Below are 16,936 nucleotides of genomic sequence, written 5' to 3'. Positions count from 1 at the left end.
AACTTACCGCCAACCGTTTCTTACATTTAGATTCAAATAAATCAACCCTAATTGCGACACAGGTCAAGATCCGCAGAAACTTTGCTGGGCAGCATTCGGGTCACACTTTGAATAGCCCTGGTAAGCTGTAAGCTATTAATTTACGATTCTACTAAGAACGGTCAGTGTTGGAATACGACATACACAAGACTTTTCAAGCCAGCACAGTTAAGAGTTAAAGCAAATCGTTTGTATCTAGATATATGTAAGCTAATAGCCCAGAATAAAAAAGATTCCATAATGCGGCCTTACTGCTGATGGTATGGTAGGCCTATAATCTTTGTCGAATTTATTGGAGAAATCCTTTGCACGACTTAAACCTGGTGGTGATTCCTCATTGCCCGAACAACGGTTACCGAGCTAGCCTTAATGCAAGTTCTTAATGTCACACATTTTTTATTTGGATTTTTGTTATGTTGTCCGAACTTACAATTGTTCACCAATTCCCCTAATAAGAGCAAGCATCGTTATTGTCTCTCCCAAGGGCATCAGAACGGTAACGCCATTGGGTACCGAACACGAAACACATTATTGCGAGGCACACGCCGCATTATTGCGAGGCTAGCACTCAAAGTTACAGCTGATATATGTGGTAAATAGCGATATGCATTGCGGTTAATTAAATCGCAAATAGATCAATGCCAAATTATATCGACGAGCGCAAACAGGTGATAACAACGGATTAAAAATTCACTGGACAATATTGAAAGATATATGCTCACAAATGATAAAATAAATGCTTTTATCTGGAAAACTTCGCTTCATCAGCGGTTGCGTGAAGATATTTAAATCATTATTTTGACCATCAAACTTATTTGCCTGTATATATATTTTGCCCGTTTGTGGTTCTTTCTTGTTCAGCTCATTTTCCAAAGGACCTAGCTGCGACGCTTTTGGTAGCCAAGCTTTTTCACAACGACGCTTTTTTCCAGAAGAACGAATTCCAGAGCCACCAGTAAAATCACCGTCCGCACACAAGCGCAAAGGAGCTGCACTTTGATTAGCCTATATTTATTATCAGGACTTATTTATATGAAATACATTTCAACCTACTCCATTGGTATTGATAAATATAAATTATAATAGGCATTTTACTGCACTTCCTGAAACTGGGTGAAAGATGAAGAACGGTAGGCCTATAAGTAGTAAGAGAAGATCTTTAACACGAAGCGTTAGGAAAATTACCTTTCTATTTAAGTTTTTTATTTTTTCATACAAGTGAGGCTGCAAGCACTTTGGTAGCTTCTCTTTGTTTGTTTTTACGGCCAACTTATGATGCTTCTTATCTTCCGTAAATACTTCCTTATCCGTCTTTCGTACTAAACAGAAATACTTGGATATAGAAGTATTTACGTTAGCCTACCTATAACTTATACTTCATATGCGAGCTTCAATTATATTTAGAGTTTTTTGAAACTCTACCTGTTACTACTTTGCGCTTATTGTTTCTAAGATTGTGTTACCTTCAATTGAAGATAACGCAAAAGGTACTTAGCATCAGACAATTAGACAATTTCAAAAAAAGAGTCTACCTCCTTGCATTAGAATTCCTGTGACCTTCGTTTCCCTTTGTTTTTGGGAGCTTTGTCGATTAGAGGAAAGAATTACTTCATACCTTGCGTCAACTTTCCTTTCCATCTTGCTCCCGGTTTTATCGGATCCCTCGTATTTTTTTCGTTGATTTTTTTCTCGACCCGTATTAAATGTCACACACTTGGAAGGAGGTTCAATGTGCAAAGATTGAGGTTCGTTTACGTATGCTTCCATGCTGAAACTTTTAGAAAACGTTTGTCTCAACGTTTCATTTAAATGGCCCTTCTTGAGATCGGTTTCAGTAAGTGCCTGGTCAAGAAACAGAGGAACTGCATGAGGAAATATGCCTCCATTCACGGACCTGACTTCCGATGACTTGAGAAGTCTACTGCTTCTCCTAAATCCATTGCTCTTCAGAATCGATTTGAGGCCTTGTTCTTGAGCAAAAATATCTTCGTTTTTTAGATACCCTTTCATCCTGGGTTCACCAGATAATTTCATGCCTTGAAGGTTATGATTATTCTTTTTGGATCGTGTAGGCAATCGCACTGTACTTCTGTCACATTGTAAATTGTCATAGACGGCAGGATCGTTATTGGGTTTGTGGAATGGTTCTGGATTGCGACAAACCGGGCCAAGTGTCATTTTTTGAAGCATGGTTTTTAACTTGCTTTCTTTCGAGTGGACATGAACTACTAATTCTACTCATTAGATTGTTTTTTTTCTTCTGCTATTTCAGAAAGCTTTTCAAGTATTTCTATTATTCTCAAAAGAACAAACTTTTTCTCTTATGCGTTGTTATTAATTAACGCTATATCTACAGTTATACCTAATTAATAGCCTGTAATTGTTGAAATATCAGTACACATTTCAAACCACTTTATATTTTCCAATTGTTTTAGGACCGATTGTTTGAAATGGTCTTTAAAAACTGCGTAAATAAAATTTCTTACCCTAGTCAAGTCATAGGTATTTTTGTTTCAGACATGTTGTAGTCACGTTTCTCTCACAGCGACCACACAGGGCACGGCGTAGTTTTCTATAGCCTGTACCATTGTGCCAAAAGCGTTAGGATCATTTACGTATCTATCGACATAGGCCTGTCTATAGACCGGAATAATCCTACCATGCAAAAGATAATAGGTTAAGAACAAAAACTTATTGATATAACTCCAACGTTTTCAGATAATTTTTGAGGATTTATTTTAGTATTCGAAGTAATAGTATTGAAGACATTGCCAAAAATTGTTATAGTTATCTTAAGGATTCCTGTTAGGCCTACGCAGTTAAGATTATTATTCCGGTTTTTCAATTAAAGTATGGGGATTCAACCATTATACATCACAGCTTGCAAAATCAATACCCTGAGCTTCGATTTATTTCGCACGTAACCTACGCCTTACTGCTTCAAGTATGTATACTGCAAAATATACATAACTAACTCAGTTGCTTTGATATTGTTTTTCGCAAGCAAACTATAATTAACTATTGTACCAGCGAGGTCGTGACAACTTAATTACGGTAAACTGTTTTGAATCAGAGTATGTCTTACAAAACCACACTGCGAAAGGTAATTTGTAAGGTCAATCTTACTTACTTTATTGGGCGTAGATTTTCCTTGGAATGTATAGTTTATTTTCCATTGCAGAATAATGTGTAAGTGGTACAGCTATCAAATCACGATTTTGCATGCAAAAAAGTTAGAGTAGCAGAGTCAAAATTTTTAATCGCTATAGCTTTGATTCATCACATTATTGTTTTATTTCAAAACTTTTATGTATACGCTTTTCGGATTCTGCTGGTAACTAGCTGCAACTGAAAAAGTGAGGCTGACTCACGCCTCAAGAGTCTTAAAAAGACTTTCTTTTCCGAACTGAGACGCGAGACGCTACACAATCTCATTATAAACAAAACTAAGCTTTTCCAAACATCCTGTTTTGGACAAATTCACCATCACAATGATTACAATATCGTACATATTTTTGAACGACTAGCTTTTCGAAATGGCTGACGAACTGTAGGCCAACAATATTTTTGGTATCATTATTGACTTGTTTCCGACTTGATTAATAGCTCCCTGAAATTGCGTTTTAGGTACGATTTTATAACGGAGTTCATTGCTCGCTCTTGGAGTTATAAAACAGAATAGAAGTTGTTTTAAATGCTTTGCAGTTGTATTGACGTTATTTAAAACTTCAGCTTTTCTCTCTATAAAGCATAATTTTAAGTGGTTTGTGACATTGAATTTGCTCGAAAAACTCGACAAATTTAATCCGGGAATTACGATATTTAACATGATATCGTATAAGTTATTTTACGTAAAAGCTGCACCTTTGTTCTAAAATAAATCCTTTTACACTTTACTTTATTTTGCATTGGATTTTATTACCGATGACAGATTAATGAGTAAGCGCCGCCGGAGTCAACTCACTTATTTGCCAGCAAACCACAGAATAACCGAGTCAAAATTCTTAATCGCTAGTGTTGATTCTTTACCTTATTGTATCGTTTCAAAACAAATTAAACTGTTGCGTAGACGCTCTTCGGTTTCTAACGGCAATTAAAGTTACAACTAACAAGATGAGGCTGACTCATACCTCAAGAGTCGTAAAGAGACTTTCTTTTCCGAACTGACACTTAGAAGTTAAAAACTGATTTCAAGTTAGTTGTATCGATCAGTTGCAGGCTTATAGCAGAAAGCGGAACGCTATATAGAGTCTTGTTATAAACGAAACTGAGCCTTTCAAAAGATGCAGTTTTTGCCAAATTTACCATCACAAAGATTACAATGTCGTATATATTTCTGGGCGATCGGTGTTTTAAAATCGCAAACTAACTGTACAACGGTTTTTAGTGTTAATATACGAATGTTTCCCACTCGGTTAATTACCTCTTCAAAGTGCTTTTAATTGCCACTTTGCAATACTTTTTAATGTTTTTTTTAGAACAGAGTTTATTGCTCGCTCTTGGATTTGTAAAAATGGAATAGAAGTTGTTTTGGATGCTTTGCCGTTGTATTTGACGTTATATAAAACTTTAGCCTTTCTCTCTAAACAAACCATAAACTCAAGTGGTTTGTGACATCGGCTTTGCTCGAAACCTCGACAAATTTTAATTCAATAATGTCATCATTGAACAACAGTGGCATTGTATCTTTTTCGTAGAAGATTTTCTGTAGATTTTGATATTAATAAATGCTTTACCGTTTTGTGGTTTTGTTCTGTGTTTCAGATCTTATATTTTGTATAAGCACTTAATGCTTCTTTACAAATTAAAAGAACATAAGAACATTTTTTTTATAAAACTGCATAATTGCTTTTCATGCTATATGCATACACAAAAATCTCAAGAATCTAAAAGCTATACTATTTATGAAAAGATTAAATTGCTTTAATTGTTCGGAAAAGTTTGACGTTAATTGTTAGGCTTCCTTATTCTATAGTTCATTCGTAACATGATAGTAAAGGTTGGCAATTACCGATCACTTTACATTTTATAAGACACCATGCAGTTCAAATTGAAGCCTCACACAAAAGATGCAATGATTCAGTTCAGCCATTGAAGGCAAAACGTACAATTAGTTAATTCGGTTATTAATCTCTGGGGCATAAAATGTATACGTTTGCATATCAAGATAAGTGATACTCGTAACACCTCACTCTATCATAATTAATCTAAGGCCCCATAGTTATATGTAACAAATATACAGTAGATGATTTATCTTCCCGAATTGAGAACAGGTAAAACTGATGTTTCATTTTTGTAACTTGGATTTGAGAGCGCCATATACTGCTTGTCCAAACTGCTTGCTTTGGACGGGTTTGCCTTGCTGCTATAACTTTTCAATTCATTCCTTTGACTATCAAGCTCTTTCGCCTTTATATGCATTTTTACTGTCTGTGGTCCTTTCTTGTTCAGTTTGCTTTCAAGAGCATATCGCTGTGATTGTTCTGCTGCCCGAGCCATGAGGTAACGCCGATACGGGTCTGAAAGAAGATGTATTCCAGAAACTCCGGTTATACCACCATCCGGACGAGGGCGCAAAAGCGCTGAAGAAGAATACGCGTTGACAGCATATTCCACAAGGTGATGGTTTTGCTAAAAATATGAAATTGTTTGGTTATTTCACAAAATAGCTAAAGTTTCATGAATTTAAAAAGTATTGGAATTTCATTTTCACAACAACTATCGTTAATCACGTCAAACAAACTCACTTCTTCAACCAATTTTTTTGTATGCATTTTCTCTTGCAAGTCACGAGTAAGACAGTTAGACTGCTTTTCTGTGTTGTTGTTTACAGTACGCTTATCGTGAGCCATCTTTTTGCTACAAAAAATTTACCTTTATAAATCTACAGTGAAGCCTTATGACAAAAATAAATGACTAAAAGCTGAACATAAACTAAAACTTCGTTATTCAACATAACACTTAAACGTTACACAACTTAACACTCAACATAAAGTTCGTGATTTTTAAAAACAGTTAAAAACATGAAAAAACATAAAAAACTAGTCGTCGGCACAAGCCGTTCTGACTTAAGAACAAGATGAATACCTTTTTGTTCGAAAATTACAACGATCTGTAATCATGCTACGTTCTCGCACTCGTTCCTGATGAGAGGATAGAGCCACTCCCCATCTGGCTTCTCCTTTTTTCATCATCTTGCTTTTTGTTACATCCGATTCCCTTCTAACTTCTTTGGGTTGCATTTCTGGTTCAAGCTTAAACGTAACACTTTTGGACGGAGACACCGTTTGCAACGAGGAATACTCATCCGCCTTCGCTGCCTGGCTCAGTAATTTGCGAGGAGTTGTTCTCAAATGAGGCAAATTCTGGAGATCAGGAGAAAATTCTGTACGGCTTTCTAGGTTACCCATCTGTCCTTTTGTCGATTTTTTACTCGAGTAGAAATGTTTGAGATCCATTTCCGTTTTTGCTTTATTTTGTAGCAACGAAGCGGCTAGTTTAGCCATGCCGGAATCCAAGGACATAACTCCTAACGACCGGGAAGATCTCGTGCTTACTCCAGATCCCGGTCTCTTCAAGATTGACTTAAGAGTCGGTTCTTTGGGAAAAGTGTCTTCATTTTCCTGATATTTTATTTCAAGTGCTGGACTGGTTAATCTCATAGAAGCCTGTGGAATATGTTGCGCGCTTTTCCCTAAAACCTCCAACTCGATTTTAGCATTCAGAGGCGTGTTTGTTGTGAAGTAGCTTGTACTTAGTTTTCCTCTGGACTGTGGCCGTTGGGGCGGCCTTACCCTATTTCTGTCGTGCCTTGGTTCCTCATGGATAGTAGGGACGTTAACTTTCCTTGCAGAGTTACGCCGTGGCCTAGAATATTTTACGTGACTGCCTGTGCCAGTTTTATTTGCATGATTTTTAGATTGCTTTGTTTCATGCGCGGAAAAACTGTAACTTCGGTCCATCAGCGTATATCTCTCTACTGTTATACCAGGTAGATTTTCGAGAATTTCCATCATCACCAATAAGCTGGAAAGCAGCTTCGTGCAGTTTCTTACAGTTATTCTTTTTCTATTTTAAACATCTTTCTTCATTTCTACCTCTATAGCATAACGTTCTTGCCATTTTCTGAAAAATGAACAAAGCTATTTTAAACATAGAACACAATCTATATTAACCAAGCTTTTGCTGCTATGTTAAAGTAATATGTTTCACAAGAATTTCTAAAACGAAAATATTTTGCTCATTTTTCAACTGCTTATAAAACATTTCTAGACAAATTAACTACGCAAACATAAATTTAATTGCCATTTAAACTATGTAAAATACGTATATACAACTTCAGATAGCCACGCATTCATAAATCATTTGAAGTGCATTTCATCGTAATTCGATCGATGAAATGACAACAACATACTCATCAAACTGTAAAGATAATTGAAACAAGGCCAATTAAAATCCCGTCTAATGTAAATAATCCGTTGTATGATTTACCCCAACGTACTTCCAAGCATCATTATTCACGGTAGCATTTAGCTGTATCACAAATTATGCTTTGTGGGCATATTAATTACTACCTCTTTAGGCGTAATTTCACTACACACTTCCAACCTCAACGTTTATTTTTTATTTCGAAACAGCTTTAGCCTTACCAAACACCACAGCGTGCCTTTCCAAAAACAACCTTTCGTCGAATTTGCTATTATAATTACAATGTCGAGTATATTTTCTAAAGACCAGTCTACATTTGGTTCAAGAGTGCTACAGTGTTTTTGGCATTGTTGCGCAAACTTTCTCCTAGTACTTATCCACTTTCAATTGCGACTAAGCTGTATCTACAAAATACTTCATGTTTCATCATTGCTTGAAGAAATGGTGCCTCGATGTATTTCCCATGTCCTTAAACGTTTTGTGCGGTTGTAAGACAACACCGCGTACGACGTTTGAGGGTGTGCAGTTGTATTTGCGTGTATATTTGAAACTATAGCAGATGTTTTCCCCATAAAACACAATGTCATCTTGAACCTCGTGATGAATATTTCTCTGTCTACTCTGTTATGCTTTCATCTAGTCGTTTTAGCTAAAAATAGCTCCATGTAGAAAGAAACCCGTTGGTCGATGGTAATTCACCACTTACGACGAGCTGGATAAAATTATGGTATAACTGAAAAAAAAAACTAGTGCACTCTTTTGTGACGATTGGACAAAACTTTATTCCCTTCCGCAAATAGCTTTAATTCGCGTAATGTAAAAACCTTGTCCTTTGCCAAGTAAAAAAATCAATGTACAGTATTTAAAGCCGATATTTTGCGTTCTCAGAACTACGTTACACAAGCGTGCGTCCATTAACAAAATGACACATTTAAATCAGCACGGACACACGGTTGGCTTACGAAGTAAAAGCGCTAAAGCTTAGAACATTTAGGTTACTCTTTTCTTACTTGTTCGTTGTTTGCGCTGAACCAATGTCAACCAACTGTGCCGGTTAAATATAATCATTACTTATCTTACACTTCTTCGTGCACTTTAAAACATAATTTATTCACCATGTCTGAAGCATGTCCAAGGGGCACATTGAATTTATGAGCTGTGATGGTTATTTCTGTCCCTATACGGCAAACATATACCTATGACCCTCAACCTCAACTAACTCTAGTTTAATATACGTGTTAAACTTTCTGTTCCGATATATATCATTGGTTGACGAAAGCTTAATTATAAGGACTTTGTTGCCAAGATGTTTTATGACGCGATCGAAAGCTTGTGATGGGTAGCTTGGTTTTGTTGAAACTCATTTCATTTTTGTTGTCACCATAAACAGACATATAGTAAGCAGATATCCAATCGCATGCTGGACTGTATTGTTCTTTTCAAGAAAAATTTTCGAAAATCAACTACAGTGAAGTAAATACGTCTGATATTCCTATATATACCAATTTGACAGGTTAAAAAGGGGCTTTTGGCAAATAACATCAAGCTAATAACCGAACTGATTTTCAACTGACGAAATAGGTTTTCATAAAATATACAATTACTTTCCGTCGACTATCCGTTGATGATTTTCGGTTAATTTTCTTTCTCCTGATCTCTTTCTTTCGCCTGCTTTCCACGGCTGGCAGTGTTGTGTCAACAAAGACTATAAATTTGATACGACACACTATACACAGACGTTTGCAAATCAATGAAACAAGATTTTATTTATACAAACACAACAACTAGTTTTCCTTATATACCACATTTCTTCCCACAGAGACAAAATGATGCCGTACAACCGAAGCTTACACAAACATACGCAGATCATATAGCATAATATTACTCAACAAATCACAGTCTATGCTTAATTGTTATACTTACATTCGCACACTATACTTACTGTAGAAACCATATAACTTTTATATTATAGAAGGAAAAATCAATCTCTAAAATGTCTTTTGTAATAGAAAAAAATGCAAATGTACTGCAATGTATAAGGAACTTTCTAATCAAAAAAATATATTTTGAAGCAAAAATCTTTCATCAACTTTTAGTCGAAAACCATTTTGTTTTGTTTTGGCCTGAATTTTCGTACAGTATAATCGATAATCTTCTTGTGAAATACCATTTTGCTGATAGTGGTATTTTGTACGTTTATTCTACCAAAAACGTTTAGAATTAAATCTGTCAACCTTAAAGAAAACGTAAATCAATTTGCATTGATTTTCGGCTTAATTAATCAAATTCACAAATTTGATTTAATAAGTAAACTTGGGTCGACGAAATGCACTTGACCTCAAAGGCAATTTTAATTTGTAGCCGACATTCTTATATTTAAAAGCAGTTTTATTAATATATTTCTAGCCTTGGAAAACAATAACAAACTTTTTACAGGAATGTACAGTATTTGCCATATGTATAGACAATTTTAATTTATGCTGGTATGAAACGTTTCTTTTAACCACAGTTTATTTACAATTTAGTAGCATCAACGCTGGTTGTCTTCTAGTTATCTCATCTTAATCCCACGGGGCAAACTTAAAATTACTTTAGCAAATCGCTTTCCTTTTTAATGATATAAAGCTATTTTAACAAAACGGTCAAATGACACGAACTTGGAAAATTGTTTAATCAAAAATAACGAGATCAGCAATATGTTAAACGAAGAATATATCGAAACGACGTTCGCAAATTATTAAAAAAAATGGCCTGAATTCTTTTTTCCAACAATTTTATGAGTTTTGTTTTGATTTGATTTGTTTGGCTTTATATCGCCTCCATGCGACTGGTGAGAACATTAAGTTTTATCTTGCCAGGTATAATGAAATAAAATCGGTTGAATCTAACATTGTACTTATTGAGATTTTTGATAAGTAAAGATGAAAGCTTTTTCGTTAGACAGCACTTTGTGACCAAAATAATTTAACATTCAAACATAGTTAACGCAAAACTTAGAAGCAAACGCAAAATTTCTGATCAACAGAAATGAAATTTCCCTTAGCGATACGGAAAAAGAAAAACACACTTGCCAAATATAAGCAAGATAATTTAAGTTTTATGCGATAACAATGATAATAATAAGAGATATTCTTTCTTTTAAGTTATTATCTGAAGATATTGCTTGGTTCCTGCAATAACCTATAAGTTAGTTTCCTACACCAGCTATGATACGAACACTTTACATAAGCTACTTCTTGGAAAAAAGTTTTAATTTGGTTGATTTCAAGACAAATTTCACAGCAAAATACACTCGTTTCCTATGAGATCTACTGGGATACTTTTGTGCCCAACTGTCTTCATGGACACATATGAACGATTTGCGGATGAGGGAAAAATGGTACGAAAGGTTACATTCGAATGTGTTCTCACATGCCTATTAAAGGTATTTAATCAGCAAACAACTTCTCAAATATCTGAGGCTTGTAACCGTTCTTTAATTGATCACCATATGTTTTATTAAAGCACCGACATAAAATACTTTGTAACACAATGGGCATCAGGAATGTTTTTCTTTAATTTGTCAGTAAGTAATAAACGTTTTTGTAACAATTCAGTTGACTGTTTACTTTAGCTGAAAAAGTTGTGCAATGAAATATTCTTTAGGTTGTCACCAGCGTGGCAGGCAAGATGTTGTTGTAATTTCTCTTTCCGGATGCAGGACATGTCGCAAATGGAGCATGAAAAGAATCTTTTCCCTTCATGTCTCAACATATGCACTTCTATTTGATCTTTTTCGATAAACTTTCTTTCACATAGTGGACAGCTATACGTACAGGTTGCATGAATGCGCATGTGTGTAAAAAGACTACTTTCAGAAGAAAAAGACTTTTTGCATATTTTACACCAAACCAGGTGCTCATTTAAAATATGGTTTTTCCGGTCGGAATGAAATGGTTTCCCAGATAACGAAATTTGATGATAGGCATTTTCTTCTCCAGTGCTTGTAACTTTTTGCTGTGTTGGCGAAAGCGTAAAAGATACTTGGCCATTTGAACCGGATTTCTCACTGATGTGCATCTTCATGTGGCAATCTAAACTAGTTGCCGTAGAAAACCTTTCCTTACAAAATACGCACATATGCTTCTTTTCAATGACAGCATTTGCTTCATGTCGCGAAGGAGATACCAATTCATCTTCATTAGTATCATCGCCAGCTTCCTTTCCTGGAGTATCACAGGACGAATCCGCAGCAGAGGGAATTTCCTCAGCTTTGCAAACAAGTGCTGATTTATTACCACCGTGAATATTGGTTATATGTCGATTTAAATTATATTTGTATTTGATTACTAATCCACAAATTGGACAAGCTACCGGGCTCGGATGGCTGTTGCTAGAAACTCTTTTTGACCTAGATTTAAATCGTGAAGTTTTGCTTTTTCTTTTTGTCACATTAAGGCTATTTTCTTTCCCTTTTCGGGAAGCATGAACAACATTAGTTGTAAGAATATTTGCGTCAACATCAGCTGGGTTAGTCATAGTAGTCAGTCTCAAAGTTTATTGACCTATAATCACGATACAACTATATGTGCACATAGTAAGTTGAAATCTTACACTTCATTGCTTTGAAACGTTTGCCTTGAAACGTTTGCCCTGTAAAGCATCAAATCTGTCAATAGTTTTCCGAACATATACCAAAGTCCTTTACAACTAAATGGGTTAGGTTACATGTTCACAATGGTACTTCACACCCCTAACTTGAAAGACTGTCACTATTTTACCAGAAAAAAATCGTGCGTCAGAAGCTATTTTTCACAGTTTGTTGTTAACCTAAATTAAATGTTATAACATAGTAACTTAAATTCAACCTAAATCAACCTCCTAATATAAATCTAACTCCCTTAAATAACTATACATTAACCTTTTGCATAGCTCCTCTCCTAACTTAACCGCCAACCTTCAACAAAAGAATGTTTGACATACTTACGGTGAAATCGTTACTCCCAACTTGAAACGTATGCAGATAATACCAACAGTTAATGAACTGTTTTCGTTCTGGCTCTCAGAAACACTTGAGTTCTTTTCGCTCAAGTATACAAATATTTGCTGATTGTGAAACACGTTAACATCTGTTACAAGCAAGTCTCCTTCACAAACAGGGCCGAATGCTCTACAAAAGCCTGTAGGCATTGGACAATACTAATTGACTAAGAAAATTGCACAAATTTGTATTCGTTTGTAGACTGTAACCTGTAACTGACTAACTGTAACCTTGTCTAACACTTCTTACGTTTTAGAACACATATCGCGTCTAAAAACTGAAAAACAAATGTAACTTCCTTTATGAACTAGCCTAATCACAAACTAATTCAATTACTATTCAGCATATAGTAGACGAACCTGTTCCCAAATCTAATATTTTCAATTAAACGCTAACTTACAAAAATCAACTTTGTGCAAACCCATTCATTCTTCTAACATGATAATCTCTTTTTTTAATGCTTAGCTGCGTGACGTCCTAAATAAAGTCGGATTAGCAATTGTAAAGCCCCGTATGACTGTAGCTATAATCTGGACCGATATCAGAAATGAAAACATGATCCACATGTAGCCTTTATAAACCAAACCACATTGAGCCGTCGGGCAAGATGGTATGAATCATCAAGCAAATTGCCAGCAAAAAGCTTCGATCGATTGCCGCTACATAACTTTGCCGTAAACGGCTGCTTTTAATAACTTTTGTACAAACCTTAATCACTTCCTAATTCCTATCGCGTGCACATGTAGGCCTGTACTGTACACAATGTACAATTTCAATCTAATCTAAACAGTAATTTCACGTGACGATTTGTACACGGAGTTTTCACGTTACATTTCACGTTGCATTTGTTACAATACAGTGCACGGAGGTCAGTTATTTAGGCCCTACAAGATTCCTGCTTTTGGACTAACTTAGCATTGAACAAAGTGCCGCTTTATGGAAACATTAAAGTTTAATCGTGTTGTAATTGATTTGTTATAGACGTAAATAGCACTATTAATACAACTTTACATTTATCTATTATACATAAACGGACTTAGAATGTAATACACTTTACCGCATCAGATTAAAAGGTCATGTGTTATCATTTTCTCGGTGAAAGATTGTAACTGAAAGAAACAATCATAAGGCGATTTATAAAACTGCATAAAATAAATAGGATATTTGTAAGTAAGTCAATTAGATAGCAATGATGTCGTCATAGACCAAACAAATAAACATATTTTACACTATAAAATAGTTTAGGTCATGTATTGAACTAAGCTTTCTTTCTTACAATAGGCAAGGGAATATTACTTGCTGCAATCGAAAATTTGTACAGTTAGTTCTGTGTGTTAGTTGTAATAACTTGCACATGAGCGAACATTCTTTTATGTATGCTGCCACTGTAACGTAAACTTTGCTTGGTTGTGTTACATTTTTTGTTACACAACCGACGTTCACGTGCATTAAGCGTTTTGAGTTTCCTGATTTCTGTTAAGGAATGCATCTTTGTATCGTATTTAAAAGACTTTGAACGTGAATGCAAGGTTTTTTTTTCAACTTTCCCAAATTAAACCAGATTTACAGTAAAATTAAAGCTACTTAGTTTTTCCAAATTAAATTAGAGTTATAGAATTTGCAAAACTAAAAATTGAACTAAACCCGCTTTAGAATTACATTAAATCAAATCAAGTTCAACTTATGCTAAACTGAAGTTCGTAGTATGTTGAACTGCCAGAAAAATTCGATTTTCTCCAAGTGCTACACTGCCATGTAAGCCTACGGTATTTTTCAGCATGGGGGAAGGTAGGCCTACTACTTTATCTTACTATGACGGAAAAGGCAGATTTAAGCAGTGTGATAGCGGCTTGGAACTTTGATCTTGGCGTATGGGTCAAAAAATAAGATTTCTCTGATTTTGTTTTACTCTTACGGAAGGCTTTAAAAAATCTATTTAGACCAGTTATAGGTCAGCATGGTTGGTGTTGTTTTGTAACCTGGGAATTCCTTTAGCAGTAAGCGTGTTTCAAAGTCAAAGTTCAAAGTCCGATCATGGCTTTGTGACCAGCATGCTGCATGGTCGATCCTTGAAAATTAAACGAACCACTTCTTCGAGGCGTGGAACGTCGTAGTAACTGCCATTTCTTGCTTTCACCGACAAAGACGCCTGATACACACGTGTCATCGGTTGATAATCATTTTTTATCACTTTCCGTTCTTCAAACAATTTTTGAATAGTAACAGCATCAATATCGAGTTTTCTTGCTTTACTTTCCATTTCAAATGACATATCGTTTCGTTTTGTTTTCGCTGATATGATGATTTCTATTTTCAAACGCAGAAGATCATATACTCTTCATTCTCAGACACATAACACCAGTATCGTGCAAAAACCCCCTCGTTTTAACCGGTCCAAAACATGTCCTTCTATGACGTTAGCACCACCATCGTATTCCCAGACAAGTCGTTTCCAGAAACCCAAACTGCACCGACATTGATCATAAATAGGCAACCTCTAATTTTCTAACCACAAATTGTCAGAAGTCCCAGACAACTTTCGACTTGCCTTGAATTCGCATGTGCTATAATAGACTATAATCTGCTTCGACCTGGATCATAAATACGCAACGTATCATTTCGTAACCACAAATTGTCACACGAGTTTGTGGTATCTACATGTGTACCATATGGTGAATTTCTATTAATATCTAATAATCTTATTATATTTTTATTAAAAAATAAGATTTCTCTGATTTCGTTTTACTCTTACGTAGGGCTTTGAAAATCTATTTAGACCAATCACCGGACAGAATGGTTAGTGTTGTTTTGTAACCTGGGAATTCCCCAAGCAGTAGGCGTGTTTCAAAGTCAAAGTTCAAGGTTGCGCGAAAAAACATACATAGAAATTGGCATGAAAAAGTAGGAAATGTGTATTTTTAGGCCCAAAAATCCCCTTTTGACTGTGGGGATGTAGATATATGTGATTTTCGATTTACTACAGTATGAGATAGTATCAGGTAAACCTAGTTCAGTTAATAATTTTACCACATAAAAAAATAAACAAAGAAATCGAAATTTTTTTGACACCCATACACCTCCTTAATAGCGCTTTCCTGGTATAGGAGCATTCGTAAAAAAGCCATTGGACAAACTAACGTTTTCGGTAAAACTGGGAATTAGATTAGAACTAAAATTAGAGCACACAAACTTTGTGCAAATTAATTAGAAATTACTGGAATTTTGCTCTAATTCGTTAACCAGACAACTGGAAATATCTTCAACTAGATTTTCCTCATAAGTATCCTACCATACCATCTAGTTATCCAAGTCCGAATATGCACACGTCTATTACTCTGGTTAGAACAGGTTGCGAATTATCACTGTGTTCTGGGCGCGCACTGATCACAAGTGTTACGCTTTGTTGTCCTCACTCTTAGATTTACAGATTTACAGTTACATTTTTTATTTAAAAACAGTTTATTTAAGTTTCTTTGACACATGCGACTATCTGTCGGACACATGTGTTTAAGTAAGCACAAAAAAGTGTATAATCGGCCGCAAAGGAGAAACGCAATAAATATAGGGTAAAAACAAGTGTAACACATGGTTCGCTTTCCTGCAGTAGCTAAAGATGTAACACAAGTCTAAATTGACTGTTCCGTCGAGCAGGCGTGGCTTGTTCCACGTTTATTGTTATTATTTTTTCATCAACCCGTGCTCGAGAGACGTATTTTATTTGATTCGTACAAGTAGTATGCCATAAATGCGTCTATTTGGTACTTTTAGATGATGGTTATAAAATTGCTTCAGCTTTGCGGCAAGCCATTAATCTTGACTGAAGTTCAAACGAAGAAGTTTCATATATGAACCAAAATATAGTAAATCTATATATTTTGGTAACCACTCTGTTTGTAGAACATTGTCAGTAAAACAGAACCAACAGCAGTATAACCCTCAAGGAGTATGTCATCTTGCCATTAAATAACCCTATATAGGATTGTTCTTTAACGTTTAAAGTTGAACATTAACAATAAAATCCCACTTGGGTTGCTTATTATTGTTTTCTCTGCTTTCCCACTATAGTGCGTTGTAAGACATCTGTATTATTTGAATCAGCTTCCGTTACAGCAGTGGTTCCCAAACTTTATCTACTCGCGTACCATTTTTTTGGTTCATGTAGCGTTCGCGTACCACCTACATTGTAGGTGGTCCGACAAAACTCCAGAATTCACAAATAAAAAATGATAAGCAAAATGTTTACTACAGGCTCGTGAATGTTAAACAAAAATTAGTCGAACTTTTACCGCCCTCGCTACAGTGCTACAACATAACTAACGTATTACAAAAACTAACTTCAAGGATTTGTTATGTAGTAATAAACGACGTTCTATTTCGTCACAAAGAAACCCTGTTTTACAATCCAATGCGTCAATACCCTAAGAAATTAGTATTCAGTAGGGAACATGG

The 16,936-nt window shown here is 35.4% G+C and overlaps 2 protein-coding genes across 2 annotated transcripts; both read right to left on the bottom strand.

Annotated features, from left to right (window-relative positions):
- Nucleotides 1-415: 415 nt before the first annotated feature.
- Nucleotides 416-2,250, bottom strand: LOC143459719 (uncharacterized). The gene is made up of 3 exons (XM_076956967.1): nt 1,572-2,250; nt 1,225-1,358; nt 416-1,044 (listed from the first exon to the last, which is right to left on the bottom strand). The coding sequence occupies exons 1-3, from the start codon at nt 2,227-2,229 to the stop codon at nt 730-732; spliced, it is 1,107 nt and encodes a 368-aa protein (XP_076813082.1). The 5' UTR covers nt 2,230-2,250; the 3' UTR covers nt 416-729.
- Nucleotides 2,251-3,383: 1,133 nt separating this feature from the next.
- LOC143459677 (uncharacterized) lies at nt 3,384-7,168 on the bottom strand. Its single transcript, XM_076956906.1, has 3 exons — nt 6,127-7,168; nt 5,787-5,898; nt 3,384-5,670 (listed from the first exon to the last, which is right to left on the bottom strand). The coding sequence occupies exons 1-3, from the start codon at nt 7,053-7,055 to the stop codon at nt 5,290-5,292; spliced, it is 1,422 nt and encodes a 473-aa protein (XP_076813021.1). The 5' UTR covers nt 7,056-7,168; the 3' UTR covers nt 3,384-5,289.
- Between the last annotated feature and the right edge of the window lie 9,768 nt (nt 7,169-16,936).

Source organism: Clavelina lepadiformis, chromosome 5, assembly GCF_947623445.1.
Source record: "Clavelina lepadiformis chromosome 5, kaClaLepa1.1, whole genome shotgun sequence".
Classification (NCBI taxonomy): Eukaryota; Metazoa; Chordata; class Ascidiacea; order Aplousobranchia; family Clavelinidae; genus Clavelina; species Clavelina lepadiformis.
This window is presented reverse-complemented; position numbering and strand designations above follow the sequence as displayed.

Excerpts from the sequence above, each read along its gene's own strand:
- LOC143459719 (XM_076956967.1), bottom strand. The coding sequence starts at position 2,229 with ATGCTTCAAAAAATGACACTTGGCCCGGTTTGTCGCAATCCAGAACCA. Across the intron at positions 1,359-1,571 it reads AGGAATTCTAATGCAAGGAG|TACGAAAGACGGATAAGGAA; the intron begins GTAGACTCTTTT and ends ATTTCTGTTTAG. Across the intron at positions 1,045-1,224 it reads TAAAAAACTTAAATAGAAAG|GCTAATCAAAGTGCAGCTCC; the intron begins GTAATTTTCCTA and ends TAATAAATATAG.
- LOC143459677 (XM_076956906.1), bottom strand. The coding sequence starts at position 7,055 with ATGATGGAAATTCTCGAAAATCTACCTGGTATAACAGTAGAGAGATAT. Across the intron at positions 5,899-6,126 it reads TGTAATTTTCGAACAAAAAG|CAAAAAGATGGCTCACGATA; the intron begins GTATTCATCTTG and ends AATTTTTTGTAG. Across the intron at positions 5,671-5,786 it reads CAAAAAAATTGGTTGAAGAA|CAAAACCATCACCTTGTGGA; the intron begins GTGAGTTTGTTT and ends TCATATTTTTAG.